Source organism: Alligator sinensis, unplaced genomic scaffold (genome assembly GCF_000455745.1).
Source record: "Alligator sinensis unplaced genomic scaffold, ASM45574v1 scaffold471_2, whole genome shotgun sequence".
NCBI classification, from domain to species: domain Eukaryota; kingdom Metazoa; phylum Chordata; order Crocodylia; family Alligatoridae; genus Alligator; species Alligator sinensis.
Window position 1 is genome coordinate 758,025 of NW_005842143.1, and position 12,085 is coordinate 770,109.

At 45.9% G+C, this 12,085-nt stretch overlaps 1 protein-coding gene across 3 annotated transcripts in view; it reads right to left on the reverse strand.

The window, feature by feature from the left end:
* Positions 1–1,089: 1,089 nt before the first annotated feature.
* Positions 1,090–12,085, reverse strand: part of NPL (N-acetylneuraminate pyruvate lyase) — a 28,183-nt gene continuing 17,187 nt past the window's right edge. For 2 of the 3 annotated variants that reach the window (XM_006025381.3, XM_014520726.2), the window contains 6 exons: positions 10,041–10,133; positions 8,447–8,595; positions 7,838–7,884; positions 7,397–7,481; positions 4,916–4,955; positions 1,090–3,077 (listed from right to left, as the gene is read on the reverse strand). In XM_006025381.3, coding sequence (XP_006025443.2) covers positions 2,917–3,077; positions 4,916–4,955; positions 7,397–7,481; positions 7,838–7,884; positions 8,447–8,595; positions 10,041–10,133 — 575 coding nt within the window. In that variant the 3' untranslated portion in view covers positions 1,090–2,916. The remainder of the gene's footprint in view (positions 3,078–4,915; positions 4,956–7,396; positions 7,482–7,837; positions 7,885–8,446; positions 8,596–10,040; positions 10,134–12,085) is intronic. The other variant, XM_025206161.1, reaches the window with a different exon arrangement.

Sequence of the window (12,085 nt, forward strand, 5' to 3'; positions counted from 1 at the left end):
AAGTAACAAAATACAAGCCTTGGGGAAAACATTCTAGAAATTTTCCTAGAATAGCTCTGGCTGGGAGTGTACATGGGCATACTTCTACCTAGAACCCTGGAAGGCTGGCGCTCTGCAGTCTCTCTCAAAGGAATGGTAGCACAAGAACTCGGTGCAGATGCACATACTCATTGGCTGATGGGAAGATCATCTCCCTTTCCATGTCTGACTGAAAAGAAAGCTTATCTAAATTTCTTATACATCTTTGGAAAAGTCTAGTCAACCATCTAACTCTACCTTGGCTTCTAAGTTTGTGTTCCGCAATTAGAAAGCAAGACTTGCACCCAAAGAAGACCAAGTCAAGGAAATGTGAAAAATGCTGCCAGAATTCTTGTACACAGAGATGGATAGCACTTTACATTAAACTTTACCATAGTGCTTTATCATAGTATACATAACTATGCAAGGTAAAAGACAGTGGAGAATTAGGTCCAGTATGTATAATGGAACTCCTTAACCTTAAAATATGTGACATTCTCAAAAAAAAAAACTTAGTGGTAGTGCTCTCTACTGCTTTATAGAAACCACTGGGTCAATCCCTGCTGCAACTCCATGGCTGCTTTGGCTAGTATGTACTGGAAGAAAGGAAGAGGGCAGCATATTCAATCATTAGAGCAGGGGTAGGCAATAGGCATGTGCAAAGCAGCAAGTATTCGCTTTGAATTCAGATTCAGCTGATTCGGAGGGACAGTGATTTGGATTCAGAGATTCGATGCTGATTCAGAGATTCGGCCATAGACTATGTGGCCAGGTGGGGTTGACTAAAAATCTCCCTCCCTGCAACTCACCTGCCATGCCTTGATGTAAATGGGAAAATAAGAAGTTAATTCCCCAGCAAAAGAGGGCATAGTAATTCACCCCAGAAGCAGCATAATCAGTTTATTAGTGAAGTTATAGTTAGTGAAGTTAGTGAAAATAAGAAGTTAATTCCCCAGCAAAAGAGGGCATAGTAATTCACCCCAGAAGCAGCACTAATCGGTTTATTAGTGAATTCCCAGCAGGATCTGGGTAATCCCAGCCATTATCACAGCCTGCAGTCTTCCTTAGGGGGTTGGGGGGGGGAGTGGGGGGTGGCCAGCAGCTGAAGCAGGGGGATGGTGGTGTGCAGCTGCCATGGCAGAGCTGGCAGTGCACAGCAACTGCAGCAGGCACTGTCTGCAGGGCCCTCCAAAGTGCGGGGCCTGGGGCAATCTCCCCAATTTGTGCGCCCCCCACTCCAGGGAGGTGCAGGTATCAGTGGATTCTTCCTCCATGGGACCGTCTCTCCACCTGAGGATCAACCTGGTAAACGTCTCCCCTCTCTCACCTCTTCGTTTTGCTGGCTGCTGTGGTTACCTTCACCCGGTCAGCCAGTCTAATCAGCAATCTGCTCCAGCACTGGGTTTGCTGCTCCTGGCTTTCCCCACAGATTCTTCTTATGCTCTGCCCCAGGGGGAAAAGAATAGCCCTCTGGCTGTGGTCTTTAGTAGTTGCTGGCCCTTAATCAGGTGAAATACCTCTCTGATGTGATCCCTCTCCCAACTGTGCCTATTAAGTAATTATTCTTCCCCTGTCCCTGACCCAACTTCCCCCTGTACTCGCAACTCCGTAGCAACAAAGGAATTGGGCTATTCCTTGCTCTGTTAGACTATAATGGGAAATCACTAAAATACCTATAACTTTGTAATTATTTTGCATATTTGGATGAAAACAGCAGGGATGCTAGCGGCTCTTAGGGCACGAAGCCTGCCAAGTTTCAAGGAGATAGGTGCAAGGGTATCTGTGAAAGTGCACCTGAAAACTGTTGAAAGCAAAACTCGTATCACAAAAACTGCAAGCCTTCCGAATCTCCAAATCTCTCCAATACAATTTGGACCTTTTGATGGGCCTCCCGATTCAATTCAGATTTGGAGATTCGGCTGCCAAATCGGGCCGAATCAAATCAGTTACTGAAGCTTCACACAGCCCTAGTAGGCAACCTCTTCCAGCTGCAGGCTAGAATAACCACCCTGAGTCAAAATCAGATGGGTAGGTGCTAGGACCCTGCTGCCACTGCCACTTGTCTCCACAGCAGCACAGGTGGAGCACCCTGCAATCAGTGCTCATCTCCACAGTGACATAGGGAGATTGTCCACAGTCAAAGCTCCCCACCACCAAATGCTGCTGAAGTCCCACATCCACAGGCTGGATCCAAAGGTTCCATAAACTGGATCCAGTCCACAGGCTGTAGGTTGCCAACCCCTGCATCAGAGGGCTGAAAGTGCTTCCTGTCACAAAAATAAATCTTTGAATATTTTGTTAGATGAAAGACTGTAAAAACTAAGGGGAAGGAAAACTACAAAAAGAGAAATGAAGCTCTCAAAAATACTCCCTGGTTTCCTTACCAGTGCGCAGTCATGGGTTTTTTAGGTTTATATAAAAAATGAGTGCATTAAAATTCCAAGCTAGGCAGCAGAATAGCATTACATTGAAAAGAGGATGTGGTACGGAAGATGCTAATGAAAGGATAAACACAGGAAAAGCAAAGACAGACCTAGCTGGAGGGAATTCTGGTAGATGGCGATATGGAGATAGTCCTCTTCCCAGTCCAGAGAAACTCAGGAGTTCCAGCAAGGAATGTTTCTCCTCTGTTTAGGAAAAGCCAGATTCTTCCAACTCTGAGAAGCTGTCTTCTTTGGAAGATACCAAGCCTCTGCCCTGTGGTGCAAAGGCAACTACTATAGAGTTTCCCCTCCACATAAAGCTAAGAGAAAGAAAGTTAGTTGTAGACCACCAAAGGCCACCCCTGGCAGGAAGTCAAATTCCCTGAAAAAAGTCGGTGTGTTCCAGCGGGGACATTCAGGTGGATCACAACAGTGGAGGAAGGCCCCAAACCTCCAGATCCACATTAATGTCAAATCACTTGGCCGGGTAAGTGGTGAGGAATGGTAGGCTGTCCAGCTTGGCTTTTGCTTTGGTGATAAACTCTTCAGAGGCACTCATGAGTGGAAGTCGTGGGGGACCCATTGGAATGCCAGACAAGGAAGTCATGATCGCTTTAGTTTGTGCAACACCGAAACCTAGGCAGGAAAAAGGAGAGCAGGTTACCTAAATATCATCCCACTTCAACATACACTACTAAATGGGGGCTCTAAAATATTAATGGAACAAACTTTTCAGCTTTTATGAAAAAGCTGACTAAGCTCTGGGTTTAAACACTTTTCAGCAGGGAGAATGGTGCAATCAGGTAACAGCAGAAACCACCCTTATTTAGGCATACTCTCCTCCAAAAGGTATCCTACACAATATTTACTACATATGCTTACATTTCCAAAAGTAACTCTGGAAAAATGGCTTTGCAGGGGTTTCCAGTTACTCTGTCTTCTGAATCAGCTTAGAGTTATTTAGGTATTTAATACACAAACATTTCCTCTAACTCTCAACTTTGCAAACCCAAGCCAGGAACCCACAAAAGACCTGGCTAGTAGGGCTGGACGAAGCTTTGGTTCCTGATTCAATTCAGTGGAGATTCGGCCCGATTCAGTGGCTGAATCTCTGAATCCAAATTGAATCAGAGGGCCCTTTAATCTCTCTGAATTGAATCAGAACCCCCCGAATCGATTCAGAGAGATTTGGACATAGACACAGCTTAAAATGTTTTTTTTTACATACCTCTAGGTAGCAGGCTGCTTGCGAATGCTGCAATGCTGGGGCGCATGGAATGTCCCACAGAAGTGTGGGGGGCTCCCCACTGCACTTGGCAGCAGACCCGGAAGTGGACCAGAAGCACTTCCGGTCCACTTCTGGGTTCGCCGGAGAGTGCGTGGTGGGCCCCCCCATGCTCCCCCAGCTGGTGACTGGTGTCTCCTGGGTCTGGGGGGACACCCGGGGTCCCCCTGCAGCCAATCGCTGAGCTGGGGGAGTGCGGGGGGGCCCCCTCGCACACTCCCAGCAGACCCGGAAGTGGACCAGAAGTACTTCCAGTCCACTTCTGGGTTTGCTGCCAAGCATGTGGAGGGCCCCCCTGCACTCCTGTGGGACGCTCCATCTGCCCCACCATCGCAGTGATCATGAGCTGTGCTGCTACAAGGTATGTTAAAAAAACTTTTAAAGCTGTGTCTAGGTCTGAATCGCTGATTCTCTGAATCAGCATCAAATCTTCAGATTTGGATTCAGACGAATTGAATCAGGGACAGTGATACAAATCAATGAATCGAATCACTGTCCCTGATTTCGGGCCGAATCTGAATCGAATAGGGCCCATTTCGCACACCCCAATTAGCTAGGTTTACGTACAGGTTCTGAAACATTTTATTTGACAACTTATTCATGTACCAATCAGAAAGAATCCACTCTTCCAAAGCTATCCTGGCTCTGCAGTGCTAGCAGCATAAAAAAACCTGGCAGTGGAGTAAATAAATATAGCTTTGAAAACATATAGGGAGCATGCCTGAGCTATAAGAAGTATTATTTTTAGAGTAATTTTTCTGCCCATAAAAGTGCATTAAAACTCTTGGGCCTGACTTTTCTCTCTCATTTACTTCTGCACAGGTGTAACTCTGAGGTGGATACAGTTACTCCTAAATTACAGTAGGGAAGGGGAAAAGAGCATCAGTTCCCTTGGGTTTATTTGTCAGGCTAATTTTATTCTGTCTAGAATTGAGAACACCCCAAAATAATGGAATTGGAAGGGAGCTTGGGATGAAAAAATGCATAGGAAGAGTCAGGATAAGAAGCAAGCAACCTAGAGCACATTTTTAAAGCTGCTGATAGCTCGAGAAGTGGCAGACATGACATCTACACTCTGTATATCTTTCAGGAAGGAATTCCTGGTGTAGAAACCCGGGAGCACCAGTGACATTCAGAAGCTTGCTGTCCTTGTGTTATGAGGGAAGGATGAATCTACTGCAGCACCTACCTAGTTTGAATACAAAGCTTAGGAATTCCCCAATACAGAACTAGAAGAGACAAAGACAAGAGTACTGTTATTCACTTCTTTATGTATACAAGACGCAGCTATTCAAACTGTGTTATATACTTGTACAACAATAATATAAATATATATAACTAAGCAAAAGTCCCCCCCTGCCCCCTTCCAAAAGTATAAAAAGACCCAAAAAGGACTGGGCTCACTCAGGCTATCACTCTCATTCAACCTGCTCCCTTCACCCAATAGTCTGAGAAGGCTGCTGTCTTGCACCATGCTCTGAAGGCCTACAACTGAGGCCTCCCATTCCAGAGGATCCTTGCTAAACAACTAACTGCTCTAGCCACTAGTCCAGGGGTGAGCAATCATTTTGACTGGAGGGCCACTTAATGAGTTTTGGTGAGCTGTTGAGGGCCACACACAAAATCTTTCAAAAGATATTTTAACAAATTATAGACAAAAAACAAATTGCATACTATAAATCAAACATCTACTATAACATACTCTAATATTATTTAAAAAAATAATTTTTGTCCTGATTTGTGTGTGGCCAAGCCCCACCCACTCCTGCTTGGGGCAGCCTGTGCCTGCACTCACACCCACCCACTAGCTCTAGATCCAGCCAGCATGCATGACTTCCCAGCGGGGCTGCTCCTAGTGCAGCTGCAGCTACCTGGGTACTGCTCAGCTCCCCCTGCCTCCAGCAGCTCTTCCTCTTCCTACCATTGCTGCGGCACGAGGGGGGGGGAGAAGAGAACGACACGACGACAACACAGACAGACCGCTGTGGTGGTGGAGAGGGGAGCTGTAGCCAGGCAACTCCTGCCCCAGCATGTGTAGCTCCAGCTCCTGGCTACCTTCCACCCACTTGGCTGCCTACAGGTGGCTTCTCATTGCACCAGGTGGCCAAGTAGCAGGAACCACATGGGGAGCCAAGCAGTACCCAGGTGGCTGCGGCCCTACCCAGAGCAGCCCTGCCAGGAAGCTGTACATACTAGCTGGGGCTGGGGTGTGTGGGTGGGAGTATACTGTGAGCTGTCCCAGGTAGGAGCAGGCCAGGCTCGGCCCCATGCAGAGTGCCACAGGGGCACCCAGGGGCCAGTTCCAATCACCTGGCAGGCATCCAACAGCAGGCCAGATCTGGTCTGCATGCTGTATTTTGCCCATCCCTGCCCATCCTTTAAAAAAAAACAAACCACAAGGAGATGAGGGGTTAATTTGTATGCTCCAGACTAAGATATGGAAATGGCACATCATTTGCATATTGACTACACCACTTCTCACATAGCCTTCTTACCCTCCAATTGCCCTCAGTGTAAGAAGGGCAAAGGCACCTTGACCCAAGGAATGCTGCACAGAGCACCCTTGATGCAGAAAGCTATTGCCTACTGTTAACCAGCAAGTTACTCAAAAATGGCTCCATCCACTCCTAGTATGATTTCAGGCAGAATAGCAATAGCTGCCTGGGAACAGCGTTAATGAACACTGACATTTCTAAACTAATCAGCATGGATACTTGTTGATTCTCCTATAACAGAAGAAGAATGACCCAGGCAATCAGTGTCATTCCATGTACAGGCCTGAAACCAGACAGACTGTTGTCTAGGAAAACCAACATTACAACAAAGACCATCATAACCTTCTCAATAACCTTGCCCTAGATTAGGAGCTTCAGCAGAGACAGGTGAAACTATTTCCTGAGCAAAAATCTCATTAGTGTCAATGAGAGTTTCTTGGACTTTGCTTCCTTCAAAGAAATTGTAGATAATTTCAGCCAGTAGTTGGCTAGATGTCTCTCTCCTGGCAAGCCAGGAAGGACCTGAGTCCCAACTCATAGGCTGCTCCTCAAACCTACCATGCTGGGTGGTCACAACAGGTCTGCTGAAGCAGGGTATTACATTACTAAAGAGTACTATAGCTGTCTTTCAGACACAGAACTCAGTCTGAATTGGGCAGGAGAACCAGGTGGTGTAGTCAGGTAGCCCAGACTAGTCAGAAGGGGCTGTGAATGCACATGCACTGGAAGGGCAGAGGGAGAAGGCTGGGTGAGAGGAGCATACATTGGAATGTGAAAAGGGCCAAAACCAAAGCAATCATGTGCATGCATGCGATTGGGACTAATCCAAACATTCTTGCCCAGTCTGAACCACAGAGGAAGAAAAGAAAAACAGTGTCTGCTGCACACAAGGTTTTGATGGTTGCAGAGCAGGTTACCCAAAGGGAAGAAAAGCAAGCTGTGACTAGTTAAAACAGATAATGGGTAAATGCTTAGGGTGTGTAATTAAAACATAAACAAATGGATTACCTGGGTGCCAGACAGACTGGTTGTTGCTGATGGTGAGAGAAACTGGTACAGTACAAGATATATAGGACATAGGGAAAACCCAGAGTAAAAGAATTAAGCCTCAATAAAAGGAGTTTAAGGGTGGAAAGAAAGGCCACTCCTGTTACAGATAGGTAGAGATGCCATACCTGATACTTCCTAGCTAAGGCAAAGTCCTGATTTGCATAAGCCTGGAACATCATATTGTTTGCTTGGCCCAAGTAGTTGTACGTGCTGCCAAAAAACAAAGAGGAATCAGTAAGCGGTGCTTAGATGGGCCATTGTGATCAAAGTAAGTTGCACCCAGGTTTTGTAGCATAACATTTTATTTTCAGAATGTAATCGTTCTGACCTGGGGAAGGGCCAAGGGAGCTTGACATCCCTGCTGTAGACAAACCTATATTTGGATCTCATTTCCATCTGTGAAGTGGGGTACAATAGCACCCCCTCCCCCCTCACAAGGGCATTATAAGGATGCAAAAATACATTAAAGATGTTGAATGCTTGGACACTGGAGCAACTGGGATCCCCACTAGAGATAACAGGAATATATAGCAACAAAACATAAGGAGAAGTACAAATGAACTGACCTTCCAACTGCTCCAGTTGCTCCCACTGCCAGAGCACTTAACAGTTGCTAGTTGGTGAAAGACAAAGTAGTTTAACTTCATATAATACAGACAAAAAGAAAGTAGAAACAGTAAAAGTACAAGGCATTACAACGTTTGGGATTAAATTCCACTTTGGGTGGCAATTGTCCAGACTGGAGCCACAAGAGAAGGCTGAGGGGGGATCTAGTGGCCTGCTACAAACTAGTCAGAGGGGACCAGCAGGCACTGGGGGAGAGTACCTGTTCCCCCAAGCACTACCAGGAGTGACTAGAAATAACGGTCACAAGCTGGCAGAGGGTAGACTCAGACTAGACATCAGGAGGCGCTACTTCACAGTCAGGGCAGCTAGGATCTGGAACCAAATTCCAAGAGAAGTGGTGCTGGCTCCTACCCTGGGGGTCTTTAAGAGGAGGTTAGACAAACACCTTGCTGGGGTGTTTGACCCCACTACTTTTTCCTGCCATGGCAGGGGGTCGGACTTGATGATCTGCTCGGGTCCCTTCCGACCCTACCAACTATGAAACTATGAAACACATCCTAGCATCAGCCATATGCTTTTAGAGTATTGCTAGAAGGGGAGGCCCTTACCTCATCTACCCCGTAGAGTAACAGAAATTGCTCCTTGTTATACTTGTCCATACACTGTGCAAAGTCCAAGAGGTCTGTGTCACTGTATTTCACGCCTTGGAAGGTGGGGATCTGCTTTTTTATTCCATCCAACAGGTCCTCAATACAAACTGCACAGAACACCAATCTCACATGAAGCATCATACCTCAGTATCACGAGATGTCCCTGCTCTCCTCCCCAAAAGCATCACCTTCCCCCAGAGTTCACTTGGGCAGAGACAGACTTGCTCCTGTACAACCTTCTGCTTTGTGGTCCACATTTAAGAGCTTGGTTAGTTAAACTGCTCTAAAACAAATAGTAAAAATATCTCTAAAATAAATGAACAGATAAACAAATGTAGTTGAGGATGATTACATCAGTACCATGATATTGTTCACACACCCTTTTCACTGATACCTGCTCCCCTAGATCTTACTTCTTGACAATAGCCAGGACTACAGTGATCAAACGCCACCCCCCAAACTTAACAGCTCATATCATTTTACTACTAGTGGCTTTCTCCCTCCATTTTTCAGTTCCTGGCTCATACATTATTTATAACAGAGGTATCAAAATAATTTGGCTCCATGGGTCAAATCCCTATCCACTTCTGGCAGTGCAGCAAGCAGTAGCAGTATTAGCCACTGTGGGTTCATTGGGAATGACGCATCACACGATAAACAGATGCATATCATAGGGAGGTGGGAATTACCCACATAATAATATACACATGTTCCCTGAGAACTGAATAGAAGAACGTATTCAGATTATTAGGAGAAACCCTCACCAGGAGAGTGGTAAAGCACTGGAACAGGCTACCCAGAGAGGTTGTGGAATCTCCATCTTTGGAAGTTTTTAAGATCTGGCTAGACAAAGCTTTGGCCGGGACAATATAGTTGGGTTTGGTCCTACTTTAAGCAGGGGGTTAGACTAGATGACCTCCTGAGGTCCCTTCCACCCCTAATTTTCTATGATTATGTGATTGTAGATGAATGGATAAGGTGAAGGTACTTAACACATACCTGGAATGGAAAATGGTTGTCTAAGGATTTGTGGGCTTTGGATAACTAAGGCCCCTACTGATGGAGGCTGGATAGTGCAAGCTAACAAGTTACATGCAGAAAACTGATGGAGTCCAAGGCAGAAGCTGCATTTTAGGGTAAGGTGCACGGTAAGATCATATCTAATTCTTACAAATTTTTGTTCTTATGTTTCTGTCTGTCTCAATATTCCTGCTTTTAAGATTTCTCTTGTTTATGTAATACATCCTTTTGTTATATCTTAGACCTTACTGATCATCTGTGCTAAGGGGCATTTCAGAGCAACTGGCAAATGCAGACTGGTTATTCCTATGGTGGTGAGGAGTATTAATTTTACACAAAGCCAAATAAGGGTATAATTCTTTAAGCTGTCAAAATCTCCTTGACTAACTGGTAAAGCCTGGTCTAGGAAGCTGGCTTGGTGGCTAATCTCATCTTGTTCTTAGTGGTCAAGTAGCAGACAGTGGAAAGAGGTTTGAGCCTGACAGATGCTTCTGAAGGTGAGAGCACCCTGATGTGGACAAGTGGTACTTACTCTTTACACCTGTTAAAGGAGGAATGTGATAGTAATAAAATGGAATGTGAGGGGCTTCAGATGCGACTTCCCTTAAGAAAGCAACCAGGGCACCTGAAAGAGAGAGTGAAATAAAACAGTCATATACTGAGTCATGGAAAGGAGGTCATTCCAATGAAGAGGACTTCAGGTTCACAGGCTTGCTCTGAGGAGCTGCCATTGTCCCATCTCTTTGCACTTTGCAGGCATACTGTACAGGAATTAAATATTTTATGACCACACCGGTGGTCCCCACTGCATATGTTTCAAAAGTCAACAATATCACAACATGTATATGTTCTTGGCCTTACTTATGGTACATGGTTAGAAACATACAGCATTTAATCAAATACAAGATGAGGGGGTTTTTTTCCCCAGCTGGCAAGGGGAAAAAAAGCCCCTTGTCTTACATTTGCATACAGGGAAATCTCACTAAATACACTGTCTATCATTAACCTGCTGCCAAAAGCAGCATGTGCTCAGTCATGAAAATTAACTATAAAGCTGATTAAATACAGTCAACACTGAGCATGACTATAAAACAGGGGCTCCCAAACTGTGATACATGTACCCCTGGGGGTATGTAAGACATCTCTAGGGGGTACACAGGAGAAATTGTGTAATGGCAGATTTAATTTTCATTATAATGATTGGCATTTAAGGAGTTAAAATATAAAACATATGCTGGAAGAGATACGCAGACAGCTGGTAAATCTGGAAGTGGAGTCTGTAAAAAGAAAAGGTTTGGGAACCTCTGCTATAAAACACATAGCCCACATGGGACAAACATTCTGATGGAAACCTGCCACAAGGATAGGTTAGTGCAACCCATTTGAATAAGACTTAATGGTGTGTGCCATTAAGTGCAGTCCCCCACACCACCAACTCTTTTTCAAGTCATGGTGAGCCACTACACTGCATACATTTTTACTTCCTCTTCGCTCCCACAACTGAGCTGTGCCTTTCTTTCCCATTTCCAATGATTCCTGTTTCTACACCAACCTTAAATGTCTGGCAAACATTACAGGACCCCAAACAGTTCAGGACCCAGAGGCCATGCAGGACTACCTGCAGGAGATCACCCACATCCTTGTGGGGGGCAGGGCAAGATAAGGGCCAGAAGCTGGTGGAGGAGTGGACTCTGGAGGAGACCACCAAGACTCCCCACAGCTTAAAAAATTATGACTCCTGGGACAGATAGCTTGCTCAAGGAGTTCTACATCACCCCCTAGGACCAGGTGGGTCCAGACCTGCTGGAGGTGTATAGGGAATGGCTGCAGGAGGGCTACCTGAAGGCAGGGATGGATCAAGGCCTCATAACCCTTCTTCATAAGAAGGCGGTGAGGGAGAATTTGAAGAACTGGGAACCCATGACATTCCTGAACTTTGACCATAAACTGATGGCCATAGTCTTCGTTGCGTGCTTCAAGTCTGTTACAAGTGCCATGATCCATGAAGAAGTCATGCACAGTGCCAGGGTAACTGATCCACAAAGCCTTGCTACAGCTGCAGGACACACTGTAGTACCAATGGGAGAGAGGGCTGAACACAGCCATGTTGAACCTTGACCTGGAGAAAGCTTACAACCAAGTGTCTCACAGGTTCCTGTTAAAGATGCTGAAGAAAATGGTGGTCCCCCTGACCTTCATCGCTTGGATAAAGATGCTGTAAACTGAAGTGAGCAGCAGGGTGCTGGTGAATAGGTTTCTGACTGCCCTGATCGCACTGGAGTCAGGCGCCTGGCAGGGCTGCCCATTTTCCCCAATCTTGTTCATCTGCATGATGGAACTGTAACCCGGTAGCTCAGATGAGATCCTGGGATCAGCGGAGTGAAGATCCCCATGGGAAGTGAGGCAGAGACAAGGATCTGCTACAGACCCCCACACCAAGGGGAAGAGCTAGATTTGGGGCTCCTGAGGCAGCTCTTGGAGAACATAAAAACTAAGGAGGCGGTAGTCATGGGGGACCTAAACTACCCAGACATCTGCTGGGAGACGCAGACAGCAAACGCAGACAGCAAAGTCCCA